A 26,435-nucleotide genomic window follows, 5' to 3' on the forward strand; every position below is an offset into this window, starting at 1 on the left:
GGCCGAGCGTGATGCGCTGATGACGGAGTGCTTACTACGCTGCTGTACGGCTGCGACTGCGGTTGCTGTGTGCGCAGACTCTGGTACCTCGACGGGCACCAGCCGACAGCAATTGGGATGTCAGCAGCCGGCGTCGCGATTCGCAGCGCGGTTCATTGCTTCTCCACCAGCGGCAGCAGAGATTAAGCTGGAGATAGCGCGACAGTCCGCGACAAGCGTGCAGCGCTGCAGGGATCAGCTCCCATGACGTTTGGCAAGAGCGACCGGCAAACAGCTCCTCCACGCACCTTGCTCACTCCGGACGCACCAAGCTTCAGCACTCACACGCAGGAAAGCTTGAGTGCTTGGCGCGATCTCAGCCAGAGTACGAGGCATTTTCCCCCCGTACGAGAGAGCCGCGTATCCAGATGCCTCCCCACGCTGCCTGCGCGACTTTCCGACTTTCGCATTTGCACAATTTTCTTCTAGCGGCCTTCCAGACCCACGAACCAAGATATGCCACTTATCCCAACTCCCTCAACTGCAGCCGCCGCGCCATAATATCCGACTCCCCCCATGCAGCGCGCGCGACCAGCATGCCCAGATGAAGCAATTGTTTTCTGCCCCCCGCGTAATCGACCGCCGCCGCTTCTGCACAAAGGACCGCACTCCATGATTAAGCACGTGCCAAGCAGCTAAGGGGCGTGTCGGGGCCTGCCTCGAAGCAGCCTTAGCTGTCTGCCACCCGACCATATCGGCCGAATCAGAGGCCCCCAGCCGCCCAGCGTCGCCTGGCCAACGGCTCCCAATTACACCCCATGTTGTGGTCATACAATACATGCTATCTGCGACTCCACACGTCCCATGGCGCCGTTGCGATGCTACGCACACACGACGTTGCGCAGGGTCCTGTCTGTTGAATTTGGATCGCGACCGAGATGACTTGGCTGTCGTGAGGCTGCAGGCATGGATGCGCCAACGCGCCCCAGTTCTTTCCAGACCGAGGAAGGCCTTCCCAACGAGGAAGCCGCGTCGGCGCGCCACGTGACGTCCTGCCTGTGGCTCGCTCTCGCCTCCCTTGGCTGCGCGACTGCCGATGCTTCGCCGGTACACCAGTGAGCCTCACCGCATTGCCTCAGCCTCCAGAACGAGTGCGGGAATAATCATCGCACCCACAAATATCACCCTCCGTCGCCGCTGCCGACACCAACCTCTCCATGCCTGCCCCGAGCCCTGAATCGCCAACCCCCACCGCCAATACCGCTGTCGGTCCGCGACCGTCACGCGCATTGCAACGCCATGTGCGTGTCATGTCGCCTGAAGACTTACCGGTCGAGATATGGCACATTATCATCATGTATATAGACGATCACTGTTTCGCCTGGTTCGTGCTGCGCCAGATATCTCCCTTTCTGGCTCATGTCGCGCAAGATGTCTTCGCGCGCATCGTCTCGCGTACCTGCAGTCTTCGCTTCGCTGGACAGACGCTATGGAACTTGCTGTAAGCCGCGTTTCACCCTGCGCTGCTCGGGAAACTTTCACTCACCATGCCAGTCCTCCTGATCTTCGCTGTGATACACAACCCCCATATCACACCTTCCGCGTGCAGTTGCCGTCGTTTCGCTTCCAGCCCTCGTCTTTTGTCCCCGCTAGCTCCAAGGCCAGACTTGTTCTGAAACTATCTTCACCGGCAACTGTGAACGACACGCCATCCTTGCGCCAGCCATATGCAGGGACGGTAGACCTGACGAGCCGCCTCACTCAGGTTTTCTTCCATCCCGGCGCTGTCGCAGACGCCGAACGCAACCGTTTGCTCAAGCAAGCCCACTTTGTGCTTTTTGATGACCAATTAAAGAGCGTCCGCCTGCCTTCACCAGCCATCGATGTTACCGCCCAGGAACTATCGCTCGACTGGCGCCAGCTCTGCGAGACCTTGATGCGCGACCAGTTCAAGTGTCGCTTTGGCTCCGGTGCGTCGGTCCCCTGGTGGAGAGAGTTTCCGTGACCGGTCCTGTATCACATACCAAGAGCCTACAGTACTTCACCATCGTCACGAGGCCATAACATGTTCTCCCGTCTGGGCAAGCGCACAAGTAATCTATGCTCGTTGCACCCCCAGATGGGTTTGATGGCCCGCCAAGTAGCAGATCAATTTTGCGTCAGCAACGGATCTGTGTAGATCGCCCTTGGCACTGGGAACACACACCCCCGACGATCCAATGTGTCCGCCGTGCGCCTCTCCTTCTTCTCCGCCTGGGCATGTTCCTTCATTCCTTCATGCCCGGGTCATTATCGTTCACCATCCGCACCTTACTTTAGACAAAGTATGCCCAGCTTCTCCAAGTGTTGCACTTGGGTGCGGCATTTCTGACATTGCCTTGGCTTCCCTCGCGGGACTATCCGAGCCGCGGACGTCCACATTGGTTTTCCACGATGTGATGCAGCTCAACCTCAATATCGTTCTTGATGAACACATACGACCGTTCATTCCGGCTATCATCCTTCACAATTCATTATAGTGGCCACCTCGACGTCGTCTTGGTGTTAGCGCGAGCCATCACCAGCAGATTTCCGTGACTAGCAGTGCAGTTACCCCAGAGTATACACACTCCACCTCCGTGGGGAAGCCAAGCGTTCAGTAGTACATGTGTTCCTTCTCCTCTCCCAACAGTGTGTCAGCAGATTACATGTCTTTGTCCTCCGCTGCCAAGTAGCTCTGTGCGGACACACCAGCCTCGGCGGAGACCGTGTACCACACAGCATACATCTCCTGTCTGTGCAACCTCTTGGCCACTTTGTCTTGTTACTTTTCTTAATTGGACTACATCATGTGTTACTTTGCGCTACTCTACTTCATATCCCTTTATATTCTTGCGTGCGTTAGATTTCATTCGCGCCAAGTCTATAATCCTTCACTGTAGGATGCTGTGTTGTCACTGACGAACTTGGCTTAACATCAGACTATTGGGTACTTGCTGACTTCAGTAAAGGATTGCATGGAAATATGGGGGTTTCGACTTGGCTCTGCCATGAATGTGGCTTCTGGGACAAGACCATGTGTCAATCACAAGCATTGTGCCGTCTTATCCGCTATGGCTGCCAAGCATACCCGCTGCACCTAATCCACCTCTTACAGATCGGATCTGAGCGACAGAAATCTTCATATTGCAATGTAATGATGTAACGTGTCTCTTGGAGTTATCGGTGATATCCAGATACGCTGTATTGTGTTGTGCTATGCTATGCCATAGCTTGTAGGGACCAGCGCACAACATAGTTCGTATTTTCTCTGTTACCCGCGGAGAGGGCACCGGATAGATGTTGAGTCTGAGTTTTCAAATGTGAACATGACGTGTCATCCGCGTCGTCGGGGGCATGCTGTTGGGGCAGGTGGTGCTGTTCGTGGCATCGCTAGAACCACAATTTACTTTGCATCAGCAAACAGAATATTAATTCACCACACCACCAAATTTGCCCAGCACGTAGTCAAACGCTCAGAAATGGTTGAATAGACCGTGAAAATTGAATTGCCGACGTTTGCGACGAACCCGATATCGCTATGCAGGGTTAAAATAGATAGGGCTGAAGTTTAGGTTCATGTCAGCAGCTACCGGGTGCATCCTTATTCGATGCAGAAAAGGTTCACAACGGCGTGGCAATACCACAACGTCAAAACGAAGTCCGCCCGAAATACAAACGTTATTAAGATGGTTCAATGACATGCTGTCACTCCAAGCAAAATATACGTTGCACCAATTTACCGCATCGCGACCTCTACTACACGACACCCGTCCTCATCGCCGCCATCGCACTCTTCATAGCGGTAACAACATGATTCGCAACAGGCGCATGAGCGTTCTGTCGGAACAGAAAGATATATCGCACCATCACACTTGCCTCATCGGTAATAACATGAACACCGGTGGTAACGCTGTTTCCCTGCCCAACGACCTCGCACCCAAGGATAACACGCATATTAGCCAGCGCACTATTCTTCCAAGTCGAGTAGACAGGCGCATAACTAAACGACGTCGCAGGATCTTCCGCCATATAAATACCCCTTCCATACACAGCGCCCGTGCGTTGGAGAGTTGTACCCGAGCAGACGATTAGACCTTTGGCGAGGATTCCTGGGAGGCGGTCTAGTGATGTACCGTGAAATAGTACTGTAGTCTGCGTAGAAGGACTCGGCAGCTTTGACATATACGCTGTTTCTAACGCCGGACTCGCATTCGCCAGGACAAACTGATGTGTACCAGTCGGCAGATTCTTGATCCTGCACAGCCCGCTTGCTGTAGCTATGTAACCGCGATAGTGCGTACATGCCCATGAGATGAGCTTCTCAGCGTCGGAGTGGTATCTGGATAGGACGGTGGAGATTTGGACTGCGTCGCGGATGACGGACAGTTTGGGGAGACTATCGAGGATGGTTTTGACGGTGCTGATGGGGTGGATGGGACAGTTAGGGAGGAGCTCGATTTTGTTGGCCATGGCGGCGCTGTAGACGGAGCTGAGGAGCATGTCGACGGCGAAGATGTCGGTGCGGATTTCGGGGATGCGGACGTCGAGGGGGAGGGCGTACCTGTATTGGACCTGGTTAGTGATTGTACTATCGACGCTTTCTGTTCGGTGATGGCTTACCATAGCAGTTGACATGCGACAGTCCAACATGGTGTAGATCTCCGCAGTTGCGTGTTCTTCCCTTTGTGGCGGCAGCCACAGGAGATGCATCTTTGCCCCATTTCTCCGACCATAGTCTGGACGAGGCCGTACAGCCCTCTCAACGATACGTTCCCCGCGCGAAGGTACCGATGGATATGCCTGTTCATCTGCCATACGAAGACAGTTTGCTTCGAGAAACACACATTACCGTGTGGTGCATTGGAAGTTGCAACACAGACCCACGGGAAATGTTGATCAGTCTCTATACCCTTGTCACTGTCGTAGTGCACACAGAACGCGGGTGGCTTGCTCCCATACCGATCGATGGTTAGCCGTATGAGAAGGTTGTTCGCTGTGCTCGGTACGCCCATTGCGCTTCGTTGTAGCTCGGTGTAGGAAGCGAGTGTGAAGCTCATCTCAATCTCGTCATCATCGATCAGCTCAACTAGATCGATGATGCCGGGAGGCAGTTCTTGTATTTCATCTTCCAGCAGATTGCTATCGGGTATATTGTACTCCTCGATCAGTAAAGCTGTCTGCAAGGGGTCTTTCGCTTTCAGTGTTCGCTTTAGCCCTTCGAGGCGTTCGGCTTCTCGCATGATCTCTGCTTCGATGCCATCCCAGAATTCTGTTGCTTTGGAGAGCTCGCTCTTAGGGATATTCTGCTTGTATACTTTCAAGTCGAGTAGCTGAGCGAGGCGTTCGATAACCGTTTTCGTCTCTAGTGCTACGTCGTCGTCTTGGATCCAACCAGCAACCATGACCTCAGCGACAGCTAATGGGATGTCGTATCTTCGCTTGGAAATTGTTTGGAGGGGTTTCTTCTTCTTTGGCGTCAATGAGTCTGGTTGCGTCATGACCTTGTACTGTTTGGACGCGCCGTCGCAGTAGACAACATCCCTCGAGACGATCCGAGAAAGATCAGCTTGCTCGTGAGTAGGTAGACCAGGTATGTCCAGAAAACCACATTTCGCGTCCCAAATCTCGTTGCAAGCTTCTATAGCCTCATATGGTGCGTCCAGTAGTTTGGATAAATACTCAATGACCTCGCGCATATCTGATATTCGACCGCATACCCATATGAGAATGTTTTGCATAATTCTCTCGGCTGAATTCCCTTCCGCTTTTTGGAGAAGTGAAAGCATGGCCAGGTTCCGTTTCCTTTGTGGTTCGGTAACATACGATAACATTTGACGTACTGCGAATGAACTGTCGGATACTTCTTCGAGCTTCGTCAAGGTGGGCCCGAACTTTAATACTTGTGATACCCAAGTCAAAATCTGGGGCTGCAGTAGAGATGGTAGCTCGTGTTTGTTGGTGTTATCGGCAATGATGTCGGCGAAGATCGTCTCCAGTGATTGCATGAAGGAGAGCCATGTCGCAGGATCCATGGTTTGGATCAAGTGGTCGATGATGGCAGTGCCCCATCGCGCTTCTTGCTTCTCACTTTGGTTTAGCCATCTTAGTAAGACCCCTCTCCAACATTTTTTGCAACCTTCCCGTGCTGCCAGGGTGTTCGTCAAAGCAATGATGGCTTGCCGTGAGTCCGTCTCCTGCACACGAACGATACGCACTATGTCTCGGACAAAAGAGGAAGATCGCCCCAAGCTAAGATCTACTGCGAGCTCATAGATACATTCGCACTTGTGTCCAGAAGGATTTTCGATATCTCTTGAAACCAGTATAGCTAGCATGCGTCGGTCGACATCATCCACACCTTCTCCGGTATTCTCCCAGACTTCAAGGATGTCACGCAATATTTGCTCGGTATTGTCGCAAGATACTTCGGCAGTAAGCAGGTGGTCGACACAGTGTTTCTCGATGATTTCTTCAAGTGCGTGCCGTGATTTCTGATCTTTCGCATCGGATGCGAATAAGAGGGACTCGGTCGAGGTATCAGGATCGAACCAGACGAACGTGTGCCTTGTCTGCAATTCGTTTTGATGTAGATTTTGGGCGGCGGCGTATATCTCCTTGATCGATGTCATTCGTTTAGCGCTGGGCCATGCGCCGACATCCGCTCGGACAGCAGGCTTCAGTCGCGGGAATATATGTTCAGATGTTTTCACGGCCATGCAAAATGTGTGTAGCTCTAGTAGAAGGCGTAACCATGCCGAAGTCTTTATCTGATTCCTTACGACAGATTGGCACTCGCGAAAGCACTCTCCAATCCCCTCGAATAGCCAATCTTGGAGGAAAAGCTCGCGAAAAACCGTCGCTTTTGGTGCGTCGAGGAGATGGAGGAGTTGTTGAAGAGCGTGGACATGGAGTCCGCCGATTTGCTCCTTCTCGGACCATAGTTCGCGAATGAAGGCATGATTATCTTTCTCCGGTGTACATGCAATCTCTAACGAAGCGTCGAAAAGATCCAAGCTGCTCTTCGTAATTATTCCGCCGATGGTCAATGCTCGAAACAGATTGAAGAGGCTTTCGCCCTGGGGCAGCGAAGTGGAGACAGCGTCCAACCTTACCACGAGTCTTTCTAGGCTGGTCGCTAAACGTGCTTTTGTGTGCTCAGGGACCTCGATGATCAGGCCGCGGTAGTGTACCCAGTTCCTTTGTTCGCTATAGCCCGCTATCAGACCCTGACGTAAAGTTGGCCTAGTACCCGTGATCATATCAGGTCCTTCCAGAGCCACGACGTCGAGGATAGTCGACATATGGATGGTGTCTATCCTAGAGAAACGTGTGATACGATCAACATCCGGTATCCAAGAGGCCCACATCCTCCAGGCTGGGAAGTGGTGGCGATCGAAGACAGTTTCTATGTTGGTACAAGGTGAATCCGAAGACGACGACACGTCCAGTTCCGTCATCCAGTCTACTGCTTTCTTAGCTGCTACCCAATTACATGTCAACCGGAAGCCATTCAGCTGCTCCGCATAATCTTTTATAGCTCGTCGTAAGAGAACCGCGAAGTTATGAAGGTCGGCGTCCGTATTGTGGGTTTTGTGATTCTCTAAGGCTCGCTTTACGCCCTTCAGATAGCAGCCGGCTGCACTGGCGCCGGTGGTCGCATAGGGTAAGAGTGTGCGTGCCCATTCTGCTTGCAGACGTGTTACTAAGGCAGGGTTCCCTTCATGCGCAGCGATCACGCTCTGTAGCCAAGTGTCGAGGCCCCAATAGCTTCCACACATAACGTTCGTTTCAGCTCGTAGTAATTGGCTCAGGCTCTCCGCGGACATAGCATGCGCTACGGAAGCTATAGCAACATCTCTTGCCGGGTGTGTCTGAACCAACATCGAAAGCCTCCTATCCGTCTCTTCTTGGCTGATCTTGCCTTTCTTCTTGAGATAACTATCGGTGTGATTGCGGATGAAGCCCCATGGGAATCGACGGTGTGAGGGGTGTAGTACCCCAGCAGTGGCCTCTACCTCCGCATGCCATTCTTGACTGTGATCGGTCTTCTTGAAGATTGTCGTGCTCTTCAACGGAATGGCTCTTTTGGCCCATGACATATGGGAGCGTTTGCTGGTATCCTGTTCGACTGCAGTAGGAGGCATGACGGCGGTGGCCATGCTTGTCATATGTTTATGGGGAATGACCCTGCTCCAAGGGGGATATGATAAAATAGATACAGATGGAACGGCTAGTTCGAGTCGCGTTACGAACGGTCGGTCTGAAGAGAGTCGCGGGTATCGGTTACCGGCAACAAAGCACGAGAACTTTCGAGCAAATTGCAGGGGTTGAATTTGGTACGATGGGGATTTGTACCAGGATCGCGCTTTCCTTGGAAGCGCACGAGGATAGTGGAACCCAGAGTAGCATAAGGTTGGTAGTGTTCAAAGAGGTGCGGCCAATAGACCGTCGGGTGATGAGGGAGGAGGAACATCAAATCTTGGAGGCGCATAATGGATATTACGGCAAAGATACATCGCTAGTCTGGTGTAGCTCACATGTGATGGGTGGCCTTTTACTGCGGAGACTTGAGACTTTGGGGCTGCGCACAAGGCTGAACAGGGTGGCTTATACGGAAAGCACATTCACCGGCCCCCGAAACGGCTAGTGGGATTGCGACTGTGTAGGCTAACCATGGTACGAGACAGCGGTAAGCGAAGCGACGAAAATGGCAATCTAATGTAAGGAATGGTCAACGAAAGCTATCTGGCAAAGTTGATCGAGCAATCGGCGTATGAAAATGCCTTGTAGGATTGTGTGATCTAAGGATTCGTGACTACGGCGCCCGGAACCAGCCTGATTCAGCCGCGAATGTGCCTGAGGGTGGCAGACATTGTTACAAACACTGACGACCTTTATGCATATTGTTACCTCCAGAACGCAATGGACTGCTTAAGCGAAACGCACGGACAGTCCCGATTTGAGACCATGAAGCTGCTACAAGATATCACATGATCGAACAATTACCTTCGTCGGTGTCAGGAGCGACACCACGGTTCTTCCGCAGATGCGCAGCGGCTTGCCGAATGAAGTCGCCTGTCTTGTGAAAACACACAAGGTTCCCTTTCGCATCCTTCACTGCTTCACCGATAGACCAGTCATAAGACTGCCCAGTGTGAGAGTCTGTGGCAGGACACTTGAGACCTTCGATCGCTTTTTGCTCAAGATCTGGTACTGCTCGTATATTAGTCTGTTGGTCATAATTGTGCCGAAAGAAGACTTACGTGTTGCAATGTATAGGAGGAACTCGTCTACTGCCTTGCGACTGGGGAGCGTATCGCTACTTTGATCTGCTAGCAAGATCGCTGAGAGCTTCTCCATTTGTATGATTGTTTCCGTCCGCACGCCCTTGGACATCTCGCGCTGCTCGACTCGTAGAGCTGCGAGAGACTTGCCGGTTGGGTGTAGAAGAATTCCCTTGACGTCTTTAGGAGTGAACATTTCCCTGCTCAGTGGGTTTCGAAGTACGCCACCGTTTGCCTGTATAGCCTGGACAAGTTCTAAAGTTGGTCACAAAGTTAGTAAGGGTCTCGTCCGAAAGTTGTGTATGAAAGCCACATACCATCCATCGACCACGCATAGTTGTCCTCGGTCACATAGAAGTCCTCTCTGGCGATGTCCTTGATAGTGTCTCCAAGCATGGTCTCGTCATTGACGTAGTTCCTTTCGAGATGCTCATGTTCGACGTGCATGAAGCCAAGCTCGCAATGAACTTTGAGCGCATCAGGGAGCGTCGAATCGATGGCTCTTCGGCGTTTGACTAGAGTATCGCGAAGCGTATCTGTACTTGCACCCGAGGGTGTGCCATATGGCGCGCGCACCCATTGAATCATGACTTCCAGATCTGCGATGACCAGGTTCGTGGCCTCTTTTGGTTTGTCTCGGATGTTTCGCGCCACAGAACGAGCACTTGCTGGTGGGCGCATTCCACTGTAGACGGCCCCGTTACTACCATCCGCCATGAGATGAACTTTAGCGAGGTTCTTAGATTGGGGCAAGCCGGCTTTTTTCTGGAGGGTCTGCAGACGCAGCAGATTCGCAAACACATGTGTTGCCTTGGCACGTATGTCACGATACCCAGTAACCAGGTTTCGCTGTTCGTCGTTTAGGTCATCTACTGAATCGCCTAAGATGAAGTCCGACCGCTTGGATCCACGTTTCGATATTGGTTTCGTCGTGAATGGATAGTTATTCAAGGGTTCGCCTCCGGTCTGGGCAGAAGATGCCTGTATTCGCTTGACTGCCTTCTTCTCGGGCGCTGGAAGCTCTGGTACTTTTTCGAGAATCTTTAAGAACCTAACAACGTCTAGGTCTGTGGGAGCTAAAGCCTGGAGCTTCTTGGCCTCATCTAATGCACCTTCCAGCCATTCATTGCCGACTGCGATGTAATGTTCGATAAGCAGCTTCCTAGCTTCTATGCCTGGTGGACTACGAGATATGCTCTCGTATAGCTCTCCAATGTAGATCATGTCGGGGCCTCCTCCATATGCAGCAACGCCTGATGTCGCGGCCATGATTGCTGAAGCGCCAGCAGGATGAGAATGCTGTGAATCCGGATGTCAATGGTGGGCTGGATGTCAGAGTCGCGAATGCTAGGCTGAGCCCGGTCGGGCCTGCTTGTAACAAGTCGAAGCAACTTTGGATTGTGTAAAATGCTTGTGATGAGCTGTGCTCTGCTGGTCAGTGGGGTTGGTTAGTTGCATGGAGAGATCAAAAACTGGAAGCCACAAGGCTGAACCAGAGCGAAATACGGCTCCCACCGCATGTGGTGACCGGTGATTGTCAAAGGCAGCGCTCGAGGTTGGCTGGCACTGCAGGTCCCAGTGGCTTAGCGCGACGCTAGTGCCCGCTACCCGCGACACTGCCCACCTGGGCAGGTGCCTCGTGAATGCGGGTGAGATAATTACCCCACGAGAGGATATTTTTAAATGTTTGTATTCAAGACAAGACCTGCGATGCAGTAGCCTCGCGGTTCTAAGATCCAAATCTAGGGTATCAAGCTCTCCTAGGCCCAGTCACATCGAACCCAAATCAGTACAGCAAATCCGCGAACTCACCCAAAACTCCCTCCTTGCCGCCATCAAAGAAGTCATGCATGCCATCCATAGCCGCAAAGTGCTCGGCCACCTTCAAGCCCCTTAGTCGCTCTGCCTCGATAACGTCCCAGTTCCAATCCTTCGCCTCTACAGCCTTGGGCAGGACATCGTCATTCGGCCCTTGCTCTTCGGTTGCAGCCTCTTGGTAGACCCAGTCTTCTGGCTTTGCAGGTACCATATCGGCATCGACCAGCACATGTTCCGGTGGCACCGTGATCCTGCCTCGCTTGACGACATACTTTGCAATCGCAGTAGCATATATCGCGCCCTTGAGCTTCTCTGTATCAACGTCCTTGGCTGGCTGGGGCTTCTTCCAGGGCTGCAGTGTCCAGCTCTCGGGCTGTGCCACGCCAGGCTTGACCATATGTGTGACAAGATAGAACCACTTCTTGTCCCAGCACAGAAGTCTTGTCCACATCTCGTACTTCTTGTATGGAAGGATCTCCTTCTTGAACAGACAGCTTATGCCTCCTAGCGCGATGTAATGCTTGCCCCGTGTGCCATCGGTTGCCCCTACTGCTCCTGCTACAGCGCTCTTCTTGGCGCCACCTAGACGACTGTTCTTTCTTATACCGTTGCGAATGAGTGCGGTAAAGAGATGTGTGCGGGATATGTCCATGTCGCTAAAGTATGTGCTGTTGGACTTGTGCATGTTGTAGTCTGTCTCGAGGAACGTAGTACGCGTCGAGGTAATGATCGGTTGGAAGAGCGCATGCGGAGGGATCGGGGTCGGTTGGAAGTACAATTGATAGAACAAGGCGCGGATGAAGCGTAGCTATGAATATTGTCAGCTCGAAGTCGCGTGTCTTGCCGCTCCGCCATATACGTACATGCCAGACAAATGGCAAATTCTTGAGGTTCGCCAATGCGAGAAGGATCGCAGCTATCCTCCACAGACCGCCAGGCGCGTTGTAGCCCGTCCATTTGGCCAGCATAGCCATCAGGTTGCCTCTCATAGTAGGTTGCGACACGAGTGCTGCCATTGACGCGCCCGCAACGACGATGCTAGCCGTCTGAGCCATTGTGACCATACCAGAAGATGGCTATCGATCTAATGAGCGACAGCAAGGGATGGGCACGTTATTATACAATCAGCGTCAGCATACGCCGCCCTGCCCCTTCGCGAAGGTTCAGGTGCCCTTCCTAATCGCGAGCCGAGGCTCGGAATGTTCCGCACTCAAGAACATGTGGATAGCTGCGCAGATCCGCATCCTCGATTCGCAACTTTGACCTACTTGAGGATACTCACCATGTCGCCGGTACAGCTCAGCGAGTTGGAACCTGCCTCATCAACAGCATGTCACAGCGCATATGACGGAGTACAGACTCACGTGACTACCGCTTCGGACGCCGGGGAGGCTACCTAGGTAGAGTTCATGTGGTAGGCTGCATTGCACGCTATTGAACTTAACGACTGATCATGTTCTAGGGCCAAGTATGCGTCTACCCTGATGATGTTTTTTACAGTATCTTCGTAGTAACCGACAAACATTACAGCTACCCCTCCCTCGTGACACCGATATCCCTCGCACAATTGTTTCAGGTATCATCACAAAGTACTAACACTGTACTGCTACTGGCCACCAGTTGTCGCAACCATGTATATTGGACATGATCAGTCCGGTAAAGATGCGCGACGCATGCTCATGCGTGGCTGTGGCACAGCTTTGATGCAGCGACAGGTAGTTAATCGCGCTTCCCTCTCGAGTCTGATGGCCTGCCTCCACTCTTCCGAGAGTCCCTAACACGGATCTCTGCTCCTGGACGCTGCCCAAACCCGAGAAAATCATCGCCATATGTCAGCTACATCTTTTTCCGTTTGGTCGTCGGTCTCTATCACGAAGACCACATCGTGCTCCAATCCGCTCTCAGTCTTATCGCTCAGGCCGCGTGCAAGTCATGCGGCTGCTCAACGTCCACACCCGGCAGCTGGAGGAATTTGTCGGTGATGCAGTCCCTCCATACGCAATCCTATCGCATACCTGGTGAGTTCTGGCTCTCCGAATTGCATGTGAAACATGTACTGATCTCGCGCTCCCGCCTCTGTAGGGGACAGGAAGAAGTCCTGCTCCAAGATCTGACAAGAGAAGGACACAAGCGAAAGCAAGGCTACGCCAAAATTGAGGGATGCTGCCAACAGGCGGTCAAGGACAACCTACTCTGGGTATGGGTCGACACATGCTGCATTGACAAGACGAGCAGTGCGGAACTCTCGGAAGCTATTAATTCCATGTTCCACTGGTACGAGAACTCTAAAATCTGCTATGCCTACTTGCAGGATGTGCCATCCGAGTCAGATATATACGAAAAAAGCTCCGCTTTTCGTAAGAGCCGATGGTTTACAAGAGGATGGACCTTGCAAGAGCTACTTGCTCCACGATTGATTCAGTTTTACGATACCAATTGGGCAATAATCTCTTCGACAAACACGCGTGATAAGAAATCTAAGAATGACGGGAAGTGGATTAGTCTTCTGTGCGATATCACGTCCATCGAACAAGACTATATCCTCCACGAACGGTACCGTACATTCTCTGCAGCGCACACATTCTCATGGATGTCGAAGCGAAACACCACTCGTGTGGAAGACGAGGCATATTGCCTACTCGGTCTGCTCAACATCAATATGCCGCTGTTATACGGAGAGGGCAACAAGGCTTTCATCCGACTCCAAGAGGCTATACTGAGCAGCTCAGATGACATTAGTCCACTTGCTTGGGGCTACCACTGTCGTGATGCGCCCACTGTGTCGTATTTAGCAGCATCACCGAAAGTATTTCCTGGATATCCGGAGCCGCCGAGAAACCCCAGCCGGCGAATACCAAAAATACACACCACCGTCACTGGACGTGGGTTGCACATCGAGCTTCTTATGGTCCGTCTCAACGCACGAAACAATGTATGGTTAGCTTTCGTAGAAGAAGAACGTCGCAGGCTTCCAGGAATAGGCATTATCCTACAGCAAATACCAGGTGGAAATGGAAACGTCTTTGCAAGAGTTAGCAGCTGCCCGCCCATTCCCGTTCGAATGGAAGACTTACCTCGGCGCACAGCTTGGGCTATCAGAAACAAACAGATATACATCGCTCATGATATCAAATATCGCTCGATAACCGAGCGTGACCCTCGCGGCACCATGCGGGAAAGGTTCTTCCCTTACGTTCAACTTCAATCATCTGGGTTCCAGTCCAGACCTGATATGAGAGTGGAGCTTTCATTCGTTGCTGAGACCGGATACTCGCCCTCAAGCTCCTGGCCCCCAGTCTTTGATCACTTCAATAATCCCCACGGACCATACTTCTATTGCTTTGGACCAGAGAGCAACGTGTTCTACGTAGTTTTCTCCAAGGAAGATCAGGATGGAATCGCAGTAAGAGTTAGTGTTCGATTTCATCACCGTTACTGGGGGGTTAAGTCAATAGAGACAGCATTCTGCGTACTTGGCGGTGGAAATGTTCGTACAGCTTTGGAGCATTGTTGCGGAACGAAGCTCGGTTCAAAGGTTCCACAATTCGCCAAAGACGTGCAGTGGAGCCATTGGTTAGCTGTAAACAACGCGACTACTGGTGAAAGTGGTCATGTGTATGCGGTCAACGAGCTGTACGACGAGTGGACATATACAGGTTGTGAGTTAGTATGGAAGAGAGGGCCTTACGTCGAAGAAGGTCCGACCAACCCCTGGCGTTTGGTGACAAGACCCGAGAAGGACGCTGAATGAGTACATTTCCATATACCCTCGGAAACATCGCGAAGACTTCTCTGGGAAAATACACGCTGCCCTGCGCAAATTTCCAGCTTGCAAGTGCCATGTAGCTACAAGATGCGTCCGAAGGTATAAGCTAAGCTTCTCCCCATGGCTCGATGGAAACGGACCGGGGATCAGGGAACATGCTCGGTGAGGAAAGGGCTTTAACAGTCCGGGATTTTACGGTTGATCAGCTGCACATGATGATCGTGGATTGGAAAGGAAAACAATGCACGCAAACAGTCCATGCTATGATGAGGGTACGTTTTCCAGGACGATGTACGCCGTGTATGTGCAATACAGTGACTGATGTTACGCAGGACCGACAGGCAACACCACGATATCGACAGGCACAAGCTCGTGAGTACCACCGCGATGCGGCGGAAAGACAAGGCGAACCAATGACTGCATCACATACATCTCAAGACAACAGTATTCAATACTTTATAATTTGTGTAGATTCATCCTACTTATGCAACAGCATATCACTATCCCTAACAAAGAAAAAATTCGCAAATGGGTATATAAATGAGGGCCGATTCGGCCCAATGCCTGTCAGCATGTACAAAAACGCCTTTTGTTCCAATATGCCGCTCGTCATTAACTCAATTCCGGAATAGCGAGCCCCAGGCTCCTTTCTATCACTACCCCAAACCCGTGGGGCCTCTCGTGGGGCCATGCCTGTCCGCTGCGCACAACCACCATGAGGTGTGCAAGGATAGATCGTGGGTGGGGCATGAGGCGTGCTCGTGCATCGCATGGGTAGGGGTATATGTGTCCGTAGATGTGCCGACCGTAGTAACGCCTGCCCGTTCGTGATTACTGATGTATCATTCGTTGTGAATCGTGTTGAGTGTTCGAAAATCGATTGTGCACTCAGCCTGGCGGCGGTGGTCAACGGGGAGACTCGCTCGTTCGTCGGGGTGTTGAGACACTATCTCGCTGCATGTCTCTCATCGCCTCGGCATAGTCCTTCTCCGCAGCCATGTCTCTGCTGTTACTGTTGACCATGTCGTCGATGAACTGATGTTGTTTCTTCTGCACGGGTTGTGCATCTGCTCCTGTAGGGCCATCGCCCAACATGCTGGGCACGATATCTTCTGGATCCAGCCCAGCGTTTGAGTCTCGGTAATCCGGCTGGTTGGGGAACATGACAGAGTCTTTTTGAGGTCTTCGCGCACGTTTTGGCTTCAGTGGGAAGTTGCTGGGATGGATGTAGTCGCCGTCTGGGCTGCGCACATTCTGGAGCGCGTTTGCTTCCCTCTCCATCTCTTCCCATGTGGCGACGAGGTTGTTGTCGTTACGACTCCGGCTGTCGCTCGGGTCACCCGAGAAGCTGCCTAGTCGACTGATCCGGAAAGCTCGCAGGCGGTCGAGCGCCACCTTGAAATCGTCGAGAACGACGGAATCCGTCAGGCACTTGAATACGAATGCGAACTTCCAGAAGGGGTTGATACCCGTGGCTCCTGGGAGTTTGATAGCCTCGGTGACTGTAGAAATGTCCAGGACGATGAAGACGATGCTGAGTAACATGGACAACAACATGATACCAAAACGCGGCGAGATGCGTACGATCTCCTTGAGGCTCAGTTCGTATTGCGTCTTGATGACCCAGAAAAGGTAGATGGTGGTGAGGATCCACCAGGGATCGCGGCATAGCGCCTCATATGGTCGTGTTTTCAGGAATATCTTGTTGACGCCATGAAAGTAGGCGAAGTTGGCGTATATCTCCACGACCCAGTACGGTTGAACAAGCACTACGGTACCGATGAAGATATAGCTGACAGGTTTTGAGAGGAACGGCTTGATCTTCATCCATGCAATGACATTGTGCAGAGACCAGGAGGCGTTCAGGAAGATGGCGGCGACGGAGAGCCACCAGGCGTGGACTGGGCTGGGAAAAAATAACCAGAATCCTTGCCAGATACCAAGGATGAGCTGGACTTGATTAGTATGGATGTAAGCAGATATGTAAATGTGGACTCACTTCAAGGAGAATTAACTAGATGGTTGTCAGCGGTGGTCACTGCTTAAAGAGGGTTCTTACTAACCTTGTGCAACAGGACGCCGCGCCTCATGTTTGCCAACGTGATGAACGCCATGATGATGAGCGAACCCACGAGATAACCTTGCGCCCATGCTTCCAGGATGAGTTCCTCCGGGTTGCTGGGCTTGGGTACGACCTCACCCTCTCTCCATTTGCGCTCGATGCTAGGAATGGGACTCATGGTGTTCGCAGAATTTTCGAAGGTCGGTTCCGAAAGCCGGGGCAGATGCCGAGGAAGCGTGCTGTGATGTCACAACGCGAAAACCTTCAAATTCGATCTTAACACTTTTACCATGGCAGGCGTGAGTGGGAGCGACAACGACGGGTTTATGAGGAAAGACGGGGAATGAGTACAAGAACGAACGGGCGCAGCTGGGCGTTTCTCGTGGCGCGTCAGTTCTCCGCATCTCGCCATGACATTTACGGACGATGGTCATCCTGGAGGCTCCGGGGGCCGAGTCCATGCGTAATGGTGCTTTGCCTAAGGGAGGCATAGTGTGATTGAATCATGGCGGTGGCGCCCAGTCGGCAATTGGGACCACGCGGGCCAAGAGGTGTTTGGTGAAGCTGTGAATAAGCCAGCCGTTGTCGACTTTGCACCGAGGCCTAGAGCCATTGGCCGGGCCGGCAAGTCTTTCGCTGACGCACCGCCGCCACGAACGTCTGCAGTGTTTGCATCATGACTGCCGCAATGGAATACTGAGGCATGGATTGGATGCGCAACTTTTGCGCGAGAACCAGCTGTTGCCGATGCGGTCAATGTCAGCACGGAACAGTGTACCGTGCAACGGCCGCATGCGTTCTGGTGCCTGGACGGCTAAAATTTGAAGTTCAGCACGCCTTGACCGGAAGTGGCTACCGTCGATGTCGAGGGCTGCCAGCTGCATGGATGCTGCGGCGGGTGAGCGACATGGGACCCAACAGGCCGGGCCAGCGTCCTGGAATCTGGGATCGAAGTCTATCTACGTTATTCATCTCCTTGCAGTTTTGGTGTGTGTTTCGTGTGCGAGGCTGTCTACCTTTGGTGGCAGCGCGACTAGATGGTAGATGACGGTGTGGCAGTATCTCAGAGAGTGTGTTTCAGATGGGACAATGTTTCAGATGAGGCAAAGGACGGCTCTGTAACGTGACAGTATGACCACCGCAAGAGGGAAAACATTGCGCTTCAGCTTGCGATAGAAGGCTATGGAGTCCTCGACGTGGGCTGATATTATCCGGAGGCTGTGAACAGCTTGTTATGGTGCGAAGACGCGTCCCGACGATGCAGCTGACGCAGTACCAGGCGTAAAGGGGACAATGGTCTATAAACAATGAGGCATTGCAACTATCGTCACTGACGCCTTCCGGCTTACCAAGTACAGCAGAAGGTCGACTGCCAGCTAGACAACCTCTAGATTTCAGGATCGGCAGGTGAGGCCCGCACGCGCCAGGCGATGTGGTTAATTTCGCAGGTGTCATCAGAAGCCCAACCATGGAAAAAGTAGCTTCGGGTCCCAAATGCTATATTGGCGGCTACAACTGCCTAGCTGGCGACAGAAGTCTAAAGTGACGACCGGGTCTGTGGGCCATCCGTGGACATTGGCTGCATCATCAACACAGACTTTCATTTCATGGACCAGGGCGAGGACATGAAGAAACAAAGCGGCACATATGGCGAAGTCTGTTGCAAAGGTAGTACTGCGTAGTCAGCATGAGGATGTTCGACTCATAGTGATGCTGCCGTTCGAGGCGCATGGCAAGGGCATGGCAAGGCTGGGGAAACGCGCTAGCTGCCCCGCTGAAGTCATAGAGAATCGCCGCGTCAAACATTGTTTGCAGCCAGCGCGCAGAGCTCCAGCCTCGTCCACGACATCCAACAGCTGCCGCAGAAGCATACGCGTTCAACATGTTCAAAAAGAAACCCACTGTAGGTTGCAATCTCGCACATACGCTGCACTGACTAACGCCCCTTAGATCAAGCCCCTCTCCCCCCTCAAGTCGAGCGACCGCCGCAGGACTGCCGACCAGATCATCGCCGACTTTGGCATAGACATTCCCGTAGATGCCGACGCGAATCCTGAAGATAAGGCAGCTTCCTCAACCGCCGGCCTCACAGCACTGCGCAAGTCGCTGCTCCCCGAGAATGCCCTGTCCGCGCGCTTCACCACAACCGCGGGGCCAGACCTCAAGCAGGTGTCGGGCACAATATACGTAGGCAGCCATGAGGGCACCAGCGGGGAGCAGAGAGTATTGTGGGCGAAGGTTGATGACAAGATGTACCCCACCGTCTATACTCTCTGGCACAACCCACGAATAGTCCCATTGCTCTATACGCCACTCGTCGTGGTAGAGAAGATGCAGGGTGGCGCTGACCTGATGACGCCTGGCCTGCAACGAGGCCCGCCTTTCCCCAAGAAAGCGACCAAAGGCGCAATCGTTGCCATTGCAAGCCTCGAGGCACCGACGGTACCCATGGCGGTTGGCGAGTGCGTCATTGATGTAAGCGCGTTGGGCAAAGTCCAGGGAACCAAGGGTATGGCTGTGTCGACGTTTCACTGGGCAGGCGACGAACTGTGGTCTTGGAGCTCGACAGGCAAGGCGGGCACTGAGCCTCCAGATATCCTCCAGGGCTGGGACGACGACAATGGTGAGGAGGCCAGTCTCGCTCAACGCACGGCAGCCGTCGATCTAGATGATGAGGAAGGTGGTATCACTCTCGATGCCACCCCGACAGAACGGTCAGAGGCGGAGAAAGCACAGGGCGTACAAGGCGAAGACGCGCCATCCAACAACGACTTCATCGATGTCCTCGAAGATAAAGAGCTTACAACCAAGGGTATGCTTCCTACCCTCAATTACACTGGCCACTAGCTAACAAACTTAGAAATCGACGAAGCCTTCAAGAACGCGTTCCTGTACGGTGTCCGATACCACATGGATCACAACAAGGGCCATCCCTCCTATGGCCTCGACTTCCCGATCTCGCAGACAAATGTCATGTCCACGCTCGTCCTACCCTTCCTCCCTACCTATACCCCTGCGCGAACAGCCTCACTACAAATCAAGAAGACAAGTTGGAAGAACCTGAGAAAGTTTGTCCGGTATCTCGACAAGCAACAAATTCTCAAGTGCAAAGACCGCGACGGCAATGAGGTCGTAGTCCTTGACATCGACTTCAAGGACCGCCAGATCGAATCGTTCGTTCCCTACCGGCTACCGAAGAAAGATGCGCCAACCGCAGCGAGCGTCAACGGGAAGCCAGCCGCACCTCTTTCCGCCGAGTCCTCCGTAGGCCAAAAGCTCAAGCTCGTCTCCGTACTCCGACCCAAAGAGAAACTCGCACCGATTCTGAGCGCCTCCAAAGCCGATCCCCGCGGCCTCTACACCCCATCAGAGCTGAAGCAACTCCTCATAGCCTACATAGAAGCTGAGAACCTAATCGACCCCAAGAACAAGCGCCTCATACGTATTAACCCGCAGCTCGCAGACGCGCTACTAGGCTCCTCGGCCGCCGACAACGCCGCCCTCTCCTCAGGAGCCATGCCGCGCGACGCCCTCGCCGAGCGCATGGTCGCCGCCTCTTCCCCCTTCCACGCCATAATCCGCAACGACGCCGACATCTCTGACGCCAAGCCCAAAGCCGGTGCACCACCTAAAATCCAAATCACGCTCGAGACGCGCAGCGGCAACAAGACCGTGACGAAAGTACATGGACTGGAGCCGTATTACATATCGCCACAGCCGCTTGCTGATGAGCTGCGCAAGACGTGTGCCGGTAGTACGAGTGTGGATAAACTGCAGGGGTCTAGTCCCAAAGCACCGGTCATGGAGGTTATGGTGCAGGGGCCACAGAAAGATGCCATTATGAAGGCGTTGGAGAAGAGGGGCGTGCAAAGGAACTGGGTAGACGTTGTGGACAAGACGAAGGGGAAGAAGAAGTAGACGTATATATGCGATAGGTTTGCAAGCAGTTGAATGATACCCAGCTTGTTTTCTACGTGTACTGTATTTTTTGATGGCCGAGTAGTGACTGGAAAATGTCTTCGAGATGATGGATTGTTTTTATTAAACATACTGAATGGCTCACTACTATAGAGGGTATCAGATTACCGGGAAAAGGAGCGGAAATGCTATAGTGAGCTCGTGCCTGACATGGAGAGGTGACTTGACCTTGTCCTTTAAGACACGCCAGACTTCATACAGCCCAACACGACTTCCGTGAAAGAATATGTTGAGCCCTCTTCCACCACTCTTCAATCGTTACCTGGACATGTTTAGCATCGCGCGTAGGTTCCTAGCCCGTGCGCGTCGCGTCACCGTCCTTGTCCGCTCCCTTCTCGCCGACATCCCCTGCCATTACGTCCTCAAAGAAATTGAACATGCTATCCTGCCCACTCTTCTTGAACTCCTTGATACACTGATCAGGTGTGATGACTTCGGCGATAGTCTGTATCTCCTGCTTCCACTCCTTCACATACGACGCTGTTGGTTCGGTGTGCACGACGTAGAAGTGGCGGTAGTCGCGTCGCATGTCGACTTGCAGTCCGGCGTAGTAGCGTATCATGTTCAGGTTCGCGGCTTGCTGGCTACGTTTGAGCGTGTTGAAGTAGTCGACGGGTTCGCATTCTGCGATCGCACGGCGCTCGGAGAGGATGGGGTGTTTGTCGGCTTTTAGGCTGAAGGGGGCGTCGGGACTGTCTTGCTCGATGTAGTTGGGGTTTGTGAGGAGAGAGTAGAGCTCCGCGGCACTGTGTTAAGGTTAGTGGTAAATCGATTTGTTCCAAATGTAGTGAACGAACCTCTGTACATCAGGATCTCCAGCTTGGAGCTCTGTTGCTTGATCTTCGCAGTAGGCAAACAGATGTTCCATCAATTCCGGACGGACACACAGACGCCAGAGCAAGCTGTTCTCGACGATCTCTGGCAGCTGAGCTGATGGACCTGCGAGTTCCTTGAGCTTCTTGATTTTCGCCAAGAAGAGCTTGATGATACACAGCGCATATTTTGGCATCGCTTCGAAGACTTCGTCCGTGATGTAGATGAATCCACCAACAGGAAATATCTCAATGCGATCATTCCGGAGCACAGGTGTCTCGTCTGAAGCATAGTCGTATTCGATACCTGGTTGAAGCCCGACTGACCAGAGACGCACTCCTCTACGGAGGACTTGGCCGAATCCGGGAATACCTGTAAAGTATTCAAAGTCGGGATGTGCCTAGTCTGCTTAGTATTCGTTTGTTCCACGGAGTGTGTAATACGTACGATGATGATACCCGTGCCTCCTTTCAGGATTTGTTGCTGAAAATCTGCCCATCCGCCTGCATAGCTCGCACTGCTGACTTGGACATGATGCATCAAGAGCCATCGAGTGATGATTTCAAACTCCACAAAGTGATCTTCAGGGTGAAAGAACAAGAAAGCCCTCCTTTCTACCGGATCGATAGTTGTTTCACCATCGTTGGTCGCAAACATGTCTTCGAAGTCGAGCTTACTGACTGCGCTTATTCTCTCTTGCAGCTCTGTGCATCTGATATCGACAGGAGGGAATTCCATGGGTGGAGGTGGAGGAGGTGGCGGCTGGAACGGTTGTTGCGGTTGTTCGAGTGGCATGGGAGAAGGGGAGCGTGTTACTTCATCGGCAACGTCCGGCTGAGCAACATCATCGATGTCCATATGGACAGACGCATCAGATTCATCAGACCCATCCGCCGGTCGAACAGGCTTCTGACGAGAATCATGTGGCCCATCCGCGACGATACCAGTATCATAATGTTGGAAGGCACAATCCTGGTCGGACTTACGACATTGAGTGTTTTTCCAGTACCAGCACGTAAGTTGGTTCGGTGCCAACGCTTTCTTGGTGAACTTGTCTCCAGACTGACCTTCTCCACCATTGAACTCCGGCCGCTTCTCAGGATCAATTCGCACATCGGGAACTTTAGGATCAGTGTGCTTCATCCACCCAGTGTTGTAGTGAGCGTAATTACACTGTTCGGCAGACCACTTGCAGCCCCGTTCATGGTTCAGCCAATAGGGACAGGTGAGTGGTGGCCTGCGATATTTACCAGGTATGAACCCTTGCATATCCCCCAAGGGATAGTCACGGCCATTTTCATCCTTATTTCTATGCATGAAGCGACATTCTTTCGGACCTCTCGGGCAATCACGGCTAAGCCTCCAAGAATAGCATACTAATGGGACTTTGTGGGTTTCCCAGTCTTCCAAAGGTAGGTTACCGTCAGTAGACTGTCGGCTTGGGCGAACGTCGCTGTTGGAGTCTTCTGTGGGTCGCCTATGGCTAGGCTCACGACGACCGTATAGATCATCGCGTGGTGCGCGCGGGAGCGAGATGGTGGTACCGGGTGGGGCGTTGACAATCTGTAGAGCCGAAGGATCAGGTGTACCCTCCCTGGCAGACTTCTTATTCGCCGCCCCTCGTCCTTTAAGGTTGCGGAAATGGGTCTTGTTCAATTCAGAGATCTGGCGAGGCGGAGGTTTCGGTTGGTTCGTGAACTTGATGGCGCCATTCTTTCCTGTATCGGATGTGATATTACTAGGACTGACCTGCGTAGTAAATGAGACTGATCTCTTCGCAGTACCGGGATTTGCGCGGGCCGGAGTTATATTGGCAGAACCTGTAGCGGCGCTTGCAAGCTCACTCGTGGTACTCGCCCTCCGTTGCGTGGGGACCGGGTCGACATGTCCGGTTCGAGAATGTGGAATTGATTCCGATGGCGAAGGCTTAGCTGGGCTCGGCTTAGTAGCTGACTTCCGCTTTGGAGTGGTTGTAGCACGCTTCAGTGCTTCACTGGCTGACTGAGCTGACTTTCGACGTGGCCGGCGCTCAGTACCAGCGCCATCTGCACTAGTTGACTTGTGCTTTGTCTTCTTTGAGGTCATCGTGATCTCATCGAATAACGAGTCATCCGTCAACTCTGCTTCCTCAGAAGAAGACAAAGATGAGTCTGACTGCACTACAGGAGGCTTGCGCGCTCTTGGAGGTTGTCTTCTGGGACTTTCGATGAACAAGTTGTTGAGTTGACTGGAGTCTACAGCTTCTCTTTCTGCCAGTGTAACTTCGAGGGGCGGCACATCTTCACCTGCCGCTGCTCGGAATGCTGCCTCGAATCTGCTTATGTTTTGGTCGCATAGCTTCCGGAATTCAATCCCGCTCATTTTCGATTTCTTCAGGTTCCATAGTTCCAGAGCGGTGGGAGCTGGGGGTCCTGGGGCAGGTTCGGGGTCCGTTGGGACATCATCATCATTAACATTTTCAAAATTTGATGCTGGTTCCCAGGTACCTACATAACGTTAGAAAGATGCGATGAATGTTCAACCTTGTGGAACGCTTGGAGAGTATAGGTCGGGGTAGTGACCCAGGCAATACCAAAGAACTGCGAAAGACAGGATTAAATGCTTACTGCTTCATAGCGGGTTAGCTTGGCCCAACGATCATTCAGCATAGACTTACTCGGAAAGTGGATAGCCCTCCCACTTGGTCAAGTACTTTATGCCCTTCCCGAAGGGCGCGACGTCCCATTCATTTTGCCACTTTTCTGCTATGATACATTCCACGTCAAAAGTACCCGCCACTTGCTCATCGTCTTCGACAGGGCGTGATGACATTCTGGCGAAAGCCGTAGAGATGAATGAGGATGCAAGGTCCTGATTGGTTGAGAGCAGCGTGAGGATGCTGATAGAACGCGCAAGTCGAATTTTCCGATTCGCGCCCGATCGCTGTGCTCGCTCAACACGCGATGAGAGGAGGCGGAGTTATTGCCGCTATTTGACGAAAGGCGGCTTGTTTGCGGTGGTGCAAGCAACAACGGCGTGAGGGTGCAGGTGAGGGCGCGGAGAGTAGCGTCTCGCTTACCTAATGCGGCATGGGCTCGTTCGCCCTGAGTGCTGGCTGGTGCTTTGTTGGTGGAGCAGCGACTCCTCGAGGCAGCGAGATAGCGCACCTGGACACTTCACCCGCCACGACGACCGGACTCTGCCTCTCTGCTTGCCCTGATACCCCAACGCTATCCAGGCCCTGCTCCCGAGAACCTCGCCGAATTAGCGACTGAGACGTGCACCCGCCGCCCGCCTGCCACTCTTCCCCACCTGCCTACCGCAACAATGGCGAACGACGAATATGACGTGAGTCCCCGTACGCCAGCAGCTGTGGGCTCTGCATACTGACCGTCGTGCCTGTAGTTCCTCTTCAAGGGTACCGCCTCTCCCCCCGCCTTACTCGTCCTGGCCTCGTCGCCCGCTAACCCCCGCAGTGGTGCTCATCGGAGACTCAGGTGTCGGTAAATCCAATCTGTTGAGTCGATTCACGCGCAACGAGTTCAACCTCGACTCCAAGTCGACCATCGGTGTCGAATTCGCTACCCGCTCCATCCAAGTCGACGCAAAGACCATCAAGGCCCAGATCTGGGATACCGCAGGCCAGGAGCGGTACCGCGCCATCACCTCCGCATACTACCGTGGCGCTGTCGGCGCTCTGCTTGTCTACGACATCAGCAAGCACCAGACATACGAGAACGTGACAAGGTGGCTGAAGGAGCTGCGCGACCATGCCGACTCCAACATCGTCATCATGCTCGTCGGTAACAAGAGCGATTTGAGGCATCTGCGGGCAGTGCCAACAGAGGAGGCCAAGCAATTTGCGAGTACGTGTTCCATTCTATGACTGGCAGTTGTCCAGATAGTCACTCATAGACGACGTAAGCTGACACTCTCCAGGCGACAACAACCTCTCCTTCATCGAGACGTCCGCCTTGGACGCCAGCAACGTCGAGCTCGCTTTCCAGAACATTCTCACAGGTACGCCCATCTCACCATACAATACCCCGCAGTAAACACAGTGGTCGGCGCAAAATTTGGCGTCATAGTCCATAGCCGGGATAGACATGTGCTTACACCGCCACTTCCGTCGTACCCTCAACGCCGAGTCACCAGTACGAACTGCTGCTAACACTACCCAGAAATCTACCGCATCGTCTCAAGCAAAGCCCTCGACCAAGGCGAAGGCAGCGGCCCAGTCCTCGGCAACGATCGCAAGGTGCTCGAGATCAGCAAGTCGGCCGACGCGGAGCAGAAGAAGGGATGCTGCTAGACGACGACGAAATCCACAAATACCCTTCACCTACAAACTGGTTGCGCCGGGTTACAACGCATGTTTTTGGCGGGAGCAGCGAAGGGAGAAAGCTCGAATATAGCGAGCAGGACTACGATACAAATGTGCCTTACGTTTAACGCGGGAAACAACATGAGATGATGCAAATGCCCAAACTCGGCGTCCAGGAAGTCGCTCACTTTACGTCTGCTTTGTGTCTGTTCGGCTACAGGTGTCGGGGTCTCTGCTTGGTTTTGCATGCTGCGAGAAGCATCTCTTTTGTTCGGTTCGGGACTGGAGGCGATAATGCGAATAGTGGCTGTATGTATGGCGTGATTGCAATGTCAGCTCATGTTCAGATTATCTCATGTAGCCACCATGGTCGTTGATTGTACAATCGGAATGTCACGAAGGGCTGACGCG

The 26,435-nt window shown here is 52.9% G+C and overlaps 7 protein-coding genes across 7 annotated transcripts; 2 read left to right on the forward strand and 5 right to left on the reverse strand.

Moving 5' to 3' along the window:
* Positions 1-4,088: 4,088 nt before the first annotated feature.
* On the reverse strand, positions 4,089-6,629 carry J4E83_002624 (uncharacterized protein; the record flags this gene model as incomplete). Its single annotated transcript, XM_049329568.1, has 4 exons — positions 4,089-4,121; positions 4,351-4,561; positions 4,960-6,087; positions 6,286-6,629. The coding sequence occupies 4 exons, from the start codon at positions 6,627-6,629 to the stop codon at positions 4,089-4,091; spliced, it is 1,716 nt and encodes a 571-aa protein (XP_049191247.1).
* A 2,357-nt stretch (positions 6,630-8,986) lies between these two features.
* J4E83_002625 (uncharacterized protein) lies at positions 8,987-10,553 on the reverse strand (the record flags this gene model as incomplete). Its single annotated transcript, XM_049329569.1, has 3 exons — positions 8,987-9,213; positions 9,264-9,539; positions 9,602-10,553. The coding sequence occupies 3 exons, from the start codon at positions 10,551-10,553 to the stop codon at positions 8,987-8,989; spliced, it is 1,455 nt and encodes a 484-aa protein (XP_049191248.1).
* A 517-nt stretch (positions 10,554-11,070) lies between these two features.
* Positions 11,071-12,166, reverse strand: J4E83_002626 (uncharacterized protein; the record flags this gene model as incomplete). Its single annotated transcript, XM_049329570.1, has 2 exons — positions 11,071-11,910; positions 11,966-12,166. The coding sequence occupies 2 exons, from the start codon at positions 12,164-12,166 to the stop codon at positions 11,071-11,073; spliced, it is 1,041 nt and encodes a 346-aa protein (XP_049191249.1).
* Positions 12,167-15,774: 3,608 nt separating this feature from the next.
* On the reverse strand, positions 15,775-17,108 carry J4E83_002627 (uncharacterized protein; the record flags this gene model as incomplete). The annotated part of the gene is made up of 2 exons (XM_049329571.1): positions 15,775-16,818; positions 16,932-17,108. 2 exons carry the CDS (start codon positions 17,106-17,108, stop codon positions 15,775-15,777), a joined length of 1,221 nt encoding a protein of 406 aa, XP_049191250.1.
* Positions 17,109-18,812: 1,704 nt separating this feature from the next.
* Positions 18,813-20,848, forward strand: J4E83_002628 (uncharacterized protein; the record flags this gene model as incomplete). Its single annotated transcript, XM_049329572.1, has 3 exons — positions 18,813-18,833; positions 18,881-19,742; positions 19,791-20,848. 3 exons carry the CDS (start codon positions 18,813-18,815, stop codon positions 20,846-20,848), a joined length of 1,941 nt encoding a protein of 646 aa, XP_049191251.1.
* Positions 20,849-21,200: 352 nt separating this feature from the next.
* On the reverse strand, positions 21,201-24,532 carry J4E83_002629 (uncharacterized protein; the record flags this gene model as incomplete). The annotated part of the gene is made up of 4 exons (XM_049329573.1): positions 21,201-21,654; positions 21,706-22,121; positions 22,169-23,948; positions 24,378-24,532. The coding sequence occupies 4 exons, from the start codon at positions 24,530-24,532 to the stop codon at positions 21,201-21,203; spliced, it is 2,805 nt and encodes a 934-aa protein (XP_049191252.1).
* Positions 24,533-25,027: 495 nt separating this feature from the next.
* RAB11B (Ras- protein Rab-11B) lies at positions 25,028-26,012 on the forward strand (the record flags this gene model as incomplete). Its single annotated transcript, XM_049329574.1, has 5 exons — positions 25,028-25,048; positions 25,106-25,118; positions 25,177-25,566; positions 25,640-25,720; positions 25,882-26,012. 5 exons carry the CDS (start codon positions 25,028-25,030, stop codon positions 26,010-26,012), a joined length of 636 nt encoding a protein of 211 aa, XP_049191253.1.
* Between the last annotated feature and the right edge of the window lie 423 nt (positions 26,013-26,435).

Source organism: Alternaria metachromatica (genome assembly GCF_023757995.1).
Source record: "Alternaria metachromatica strain BMP 0045 chromosome Unknown scaffold_4, whole genome shotgun sequence".
In the NCBI taxonomy this organism is placed as follows: Eukaryota; Fungi; Ascomycota; class Dothideomycetes; order Pleosporales; family Pleosporaceae; genus Alternaria; species Alternaria metachromatica.